This window comes from Trachurus japonicus, chromosome 12, assembly GCF_045865225.1.
Source record: "Trachurus japonicus isolate A0001 chromosome 12, Traja_1.0".
NCBI classification, from domain to species: domain Eukaryota; kingdom Metazoa; phylum Chordata; class Actinopteri; order Carangiformes; family Carangidae; genus Trachurus; species Trachurus japonicus.
The window spans coordinates 18,596,673-18,602,909 of NC_140918.1; the positions used below are offsets into that span (position 1 = coordinate 18,596,673).

Below are 6,237 nucleotides of genomic sequence, written 5' to 3' on the forward strand. Positions count from 1 at the left end.
CTTGACCTCCAACCTCAGCCTCCATCAGTCTGACAATACACACTCAGACAAAACACAGATGTGCAAACACGGTAGTGTTGCCTACAATTTGCCAATAACAAAAAAAAACTGCATCTGGCACCATGAAACCACAAATAGCTGCTCTTTCTTATGTTAGGAAGTGTTTAAAACTTTGAAACTTGCATCTAAGTTTTAATAAAGACATCAAAATCCAGCATTATAATTTATCTCTTTATTATTTGACAACAATAACAGCATGTTGCATTTGTTCACTCATTACATTTACATAAGTGGTCAGGAAAGAAATATGGATTCATTGACTTTGTTCACGCAATCATCCATCCTTCCTTCCTTTATCAAACTGTTTGACGGTGTTGGAGGTACAGTACAGCTGTTGGAGACACTGTCAGGACATGAGCTCTGTCCAAAATCAACTCTCAGACCTTAAAAGACACAGCAATGTGCCAAAACTAGCATCCTTAATGCTTGCGCCTGCACATGAGATTTAAACCCTTTTGAAGTATCACTGGTCACATGTTGTTGAGCTGGTTTTTGGACAGAGCCCATGGCTGTGGAGGGTGTCTGACTTTGTGGAGCCGCCTCACCAGCTCCAGAAGAATAACCTGCTGCCATGTTTGGAAGGCTCCAGTTTTCCCTCGATGGCCGGGTTGGGCTCTGGACGTGGTCTAGAGTGGTAGGGGTTCTCAGGGAGGGGCCGTGCGGTCGCCACTTTGGTCACCTATAACAGACAGGGAAGATGTGGGCATGGTAAATACAGTGAAAACACAGTGAAAAATGCTCAGTATTTGAAATTCAATGTTTTAAAAAGACAGATTCTTCTTCAATTCATCACACTTAACTTGAAACAAGAGTTATAACATGTCTATTAGATCAAACTCTGAACAGCCAGTCAGTCTGTTGCTGGAAATCTGGTAAGAAATGAGCATAAGAGTGGCTTTTTCTTGGATATCATGTACTATAAAAGGTTCATGCAGGTGGGTTCTCACACCTTTTCTTATAATGTCATGATTTACATCCTTTAAGGTCTCCTTGCAAGTCTTTCTCGATCACTCTCCCGTTACCGTCTTGCTGTTATCTTTCTCCAACACCAGAGATCTTCCCACCTGAAAAACTCACCCTCTTTCATCACGTCTCTTCCCAAATTTAGTTTCATTTTCCAAGAGTCTTTTCATTTGTTACATGGCTGAGAAACCGGAGAAACTCAGCCAAAACATGGACAGCCAACCTGCATATTTTTCATTTCAGCGATTCAGATTTCTGTTTTGTTTCCCTGCACGTGCACGGTTTGATTCCATGAACAATAGCTCTGCTTGGCAAGTGCAAAATGGCCAGAAAGTTGATTACAGCCATTCATAGCTTCCCAGGTTCGTGTCCTTGTCTTTTCAAAGACCACAGAAATAGATGCCCGAAGCATAGATCAGTCTTTGGTCTTACTGTGATTGCTGCCAATTAACACTTGCCAGTCAGTTATGCAAACCACCTTAAAAGATGGCAATTCAATGAAAAGTAAACCCTAAGCAGCAAAAAAGACATGATTTCTCTGCTCGGTGCTGTAGCTGAATGAGACCACTACGCAGATGCAATCAGAGGCTCTTCCACAGCCCATAATCGCCAAGAATAGAGCCATCAACCCAGCTGCTCACATTGTGAATGCGCAGTCAAGTCTCACCTTAGACAGGTCTCCCAGCTCAGGTCTCTGCCACCCCAGCTTGTCGAGGACGCAGCTGTCAAAGGTTTGCTGCTGCTTGCGGCAGTGACGCAGTTCTCCTAGGTTGGAATAATCCAGACAGGTCCAGTAGTCCGTGAAGGACTCGGCGCAGTTGCCCTTGATTTGCCTGCAAGAAATTGGTGTGGACATAGGCTTGAATCTGAGTTAAATATGCAACAGCAGGAATAAAACAGAATTTGCCTTGCATGAGCAATAACTCATCCCCAAAAATACTGAAGAGATATTTTAAAAGATATATCGATTCAGGGTGATGATAATTTGTTTGTTAAAGAGGACTGATTTAAACACAAACATATGCCATTGGTGGTGAGACCGATAAACAGTTCACATCCATCTTTGTTAGCTCAACCTGTCCAAATGCAGGATTTGACACCAAACCAATTCAGGTACTTTTATCAAGCTGTGATATATAGGACTAATCAGTCTCCACTGGTGAAATAATTCTGATTGCTTTGGGCAGGTTTCCCTCCTGGAGGTGGCTGGCAGTTGCCAGAAGCACCCAAGAATCAAACCAGGTCCCAAAGCAAATTACAGCTTTTCTCAAATCTTTCCTCATTATTATAATTACAGGCACTTCTCTTTCACAGCGACTCTCAGTTTATCTTTGGGGTTAGAGGGCCAGTTATTTGCTTTTGCCTTTGGATTAGAGGTCATGTGTTTTTTCTTTTTGTTTTGTTTTGTTTTTGAGAAACAGAAGCACAACTTGTTTGAGACACAAAAAGACTCTGAAGCACCATAGTCACTGCATGGGAATCAGGGTATAACCAAAGCTCTGTCTAAAACACAGACATAGTAGTTAAGAGTGAAAAACCCCAGACCACTTCCTCAAATAGCCCCCAGTGGCTGTTTTATAGACACAACAGGCTGTGTGGTTACTCTATAATATTAACATTCCTTTTTTCTACTGGTCATTTCATAAAGAAAGCAGCGTAAGCAGCGTAGTGAAAACGACAAAGATCAAACCCCTTGTTGATTTTTTCTTTGTGTTAAAGGTCACATCTTATTCTTGAGACAAAAAAAGGCAGAAAACCTGTTTGTTTTTAAGGAAATTATTGATGAATAATTAAATGGCTTTGCTGGAATAAAGACCGAGTTGTTTAAGTAATCCAGATGATGCAAAAGTACAAACAGCTGTGAGATTAGTACTGTGACAAAGTTCACTTACATAATGGAAAACATTTTTCAACCTTTTGGCAACAGTTTAGGAAAGTTGAACCGAAAGTTTGACCAAAAACCTGTTGTGACTATTTTTGCTTTCATGAAGTTGCCCCAGTGTTCAGGATTTTGCACTGGTGTTAATGTATATTTATTGATCCTTCTTGTTTAGCTTTCCTCTTGTATTCATATTTACAGCTAAAATTGTCTGCAAATAAATGTCATCCTTGGACACCTTCATATACACCGGAATATAAAAAGTAAAACATGTACCAAATATTTCCCACAATTTCTTAAATATTGGTCATAGTATATAGATAATAGAGATAGCTCCTGGACAACCTTCCCATCCAGCTACAAAACCTCACCACTCATTCAGTGTACTTAGTGGAAACAGATGGAATAAAGAGTTTATTAGCAGAGTAAGTCACAGAACAGGAAACCAGAAATCCCGGCTTTGAAATCTTCTTTCTGTGTAAACAGCTGTAACCTCTGCAAAATCAAGTGACCAACAGCAGTATTCACAACTTCAAAGCACCTATTCTGACCACATGTCCATTATGGAAGAAATGTTAAGACTCTGGACCACAAACCTCTTGACCACAGTTCCCATAGATTCTCACACTGTGAACTCAACTCTCCAGCTGAATGTGGAGTCTAGCTGACCACCAACACACTGACTGTACAGTTTCTGAGGTGATAGCAGAGTGGCAATCTTCTTTAAAAATATCCTAGCAAATCTCTCAAGTATCAAATACACTGCCATCTTACAGATTCTCCTTCAGGTATTCACATAGGTTACCCACATCTAATAGGTCAACAATTTTGTAATGAATCTATGGAAAAAACAAAACACACACATAGTGCATCTTATATCAGTAAGTATTTCCATGTATGAGTGTGTGTTACCTGAAGAAGTTGAGTGCACACTCGTTGACTTTCCTCCCTTCTTCTAGACATTTCCTGGGGTCCTTCTCCTCCCAACGACAGAGCATGAACTCCTTGTTGGGTTTGTCGCACTGGGAGCCATAATGGTGGGCAGCAGCCTTCAGCACCGCGGAGGACACATTCACCTGGCAGAGACGAGAAAAACAATGAACTTAGATATTCTAAAATATAAAGTCGTGTTTATACCCCTGTCAGACTTTGTAAAATATGATGTGATAACTAAAGTTACACAAATGACCTTCAATGTTATGTTGCACAGTGGATTTGGCTAAAACTGATGGCAAGATACATGCAGCATAACCAGAAAAGTAAATATTGGACAATAATTTGAATTCATCAGCCCAGAAAATGCACATGGGATACACTTGGAGTTTCCAGCACAACAATGATCTAAAACATAAGGCAGAGAGTCATCCCAGCAGTGGCTACAGCAGAAAAATGTCAAGGAGAGGTTGTCAGTCTTCATCCGTGAAATAACTGAACAATGGGGAAGGTGAGGTCTCTAACTTGGAGTTTATGCCCGCTCACACTCTAATGTTTATGGGACTTAGCGACCCTTTTCCAAGAAGACCTGGCCATTTTACCGCCAGAGAAATTACTTTATTAATATCTTAGACGGTAAATAAGATGTCACCTCCACACAAAGACAGCACACATACAACAAGGAAACATAAGACTCAGGCAGTACAAGATAAGTGCAAAACATCAACAACACAAAAACAATCCAAAACACTCAGCAGTCAACAACAATTTTCATTAAAACATTTTTTTTTAAATTCACTGCACCAGGTATAAAGGACCTTAAATCTTTCTGAGGAGCACCTCGGTATCACTAGTTGGGTACTAAATGAGTTCTTTATCTCACTAAAGAGTAAGACATTATGCAGTGGGTGGTCCTTATTTCCAGGATGCTCCTGAGTTTCTTTCCTACTCTCTTCTCCACCTCTAGTGAGTCAGGAGGCAAACCAGTGATGGATCTTGCCTTTTTTTGTTACTAAAGGGATATTCTACTATTCAGTTGTTCTGTGTTATTTAATATGACACTTGTTGCATTTTAAACCTGATTAATAGAGGAGAAGAAAGTATTTGAAGATTGTGTAGCCTATCAGTTTAACAAGTTTCCAGTCCAGAGAATATGTATAACATGTTTAAGTCAATTTACATGACCATTTTTATCTTGTTGAAAAACTTTTGTTTTGTATTGTAAGAGGCAAGTGTGAGGTCTTAGCTGTTATTACAATATTTTCAACTCCAGTGGTGCTACCAGGTGCATGAATTATGAAATTTATCACAGATCATCATCATGCTCAATTGTTATAATACTACATATCTCACAAATGTGATATATTACAAATGTATAAAGAGTTATTCTGTACTTAAAGTAAATTTTAATCACATACACTATATGTAAAATCCAAGATTTGTACAAAATTTGTCAGGCCCTGAACAACTGAAGATACAACAATATAATAGTGGTTATGGTATATGGTTAATGGTGAGGAACTGCGTCACTATTACAATGACATTTTTCAACAAACCAGTAGTATTACAACAATAAAGATGAACTACCTGCATGCATATCGTTCATTTGATGATTGGTTGCGTTTGGTATCTAAAAGATTCAAGCTGCTGCCAGCTACCACCTGACTTCCAAGGACAAGTTCACTGTGCCAAATAACACTGCTACTGACATACACCAGCCATTTGTTTGTTATGGGTCAACTACTGTGAAGTTACTGTGGTCACAGGGGTGAAATACGGACGTAATGCGCACTATCAAAAGAGAAATAGTAAAGCTGTAAATACAAAGTTTGACGATGGTCACCTGTCAGACGTCTCTCTGCATCGCCCTGGACACATATACTTATTCCTCTAATGCTACTTCATGTTGACATGGTGGCTATCACGAAGATGTCAGAATATTCACCAGCTCAAACTGTATTCAGAAATATTCACTACTGCATGTATTATACATTTGGACAGTCTCACTAACGCTGACTATTGTGAAGTCTGGTAACTCCAGCAGAAAAAGTTATTAGTTACTGACCAGATCCTGAAGCCTATGGCAGCTAGCGTTAGCAGCTAGTTAGTTAGCATCTTCTGTCTCTCTATGATCTTCATTCAAGCTCAACAATAACCGCTCCTCACCTCGTCCACCTTCAGCTCCTGCAGCGTCGGGGCTTCCACCGTTGTGGGCATGGCTGTACAACAAATCAAACTCGCAGAAAGTCAAACACCGCAAGTGAAAAACATTCAAGGTCCTCGTCGGGCTCCGGGACGAGCGACGAGGCGGTGGAGAAGGTCAGTCTGCTTTCCTCTGTTGCTTGCTGCTAGCCGGGAGGCGCGCTCTGATGACGTTTCAGGGAGCGCGACACAAGGCGGCC

General features: G+C 40.5%; 1 protein-coding gene across 1 annotated transcript; it reads right to left on the minus strand.

The window, feature by feature from the left end:
- Positions 1-217: 217 nt before the first annotated feature.
- ndufa8 (NADH:ubiquinone oxidoreductase subunit A8) lies at positions 218-6,169 on the minus strand. The gene is made up of 4 exons (XM_085793712.1): positions 6,002-6,169; positions 3,815-3,978; positions 1,691-1,856; positions 218-739 (listed from the first exon to the last, which is right to left on the minus strand). Exons 1-4 carry the CDS (start codon positions 6,050-6,052, stop codon positions 602-604), a joined length of 519 nt encoding a protein of 172 aa, XP_085649838.1. The 5' UTR covers positions 6,053-6,169; the 3' UTR covers positions 218-601.
- Positions 6,170-6,237: the final 68 nt, after the last annotated feature.

Excerpts from the sequence above, each read along its gene's own strand:
- ndufa8 (XM_085793712.1), bottom strand. The coding sequence starts at position 6,052 with ATGCCCACAACGGTGGAAGCCCCGACGCTGCAGGAGCTGAAGGTGGAC. Across the intron at positions 3,979-6,001 it reads AGGAGCTGAAGGTGGACGAG|GTGAATGTGTCCTCCGCGGT; the intron begins GTGAGGAGCGGT and ends CGTCTCTGCCAG. Across the intron at positions 740-1,690 it reads AGCTGGGAGACCTGTCTAAG|GTGACCAAAGTGGCGACCGC; the intron begins GTGAGACTTGAC and ends TGTCTGTTATAG.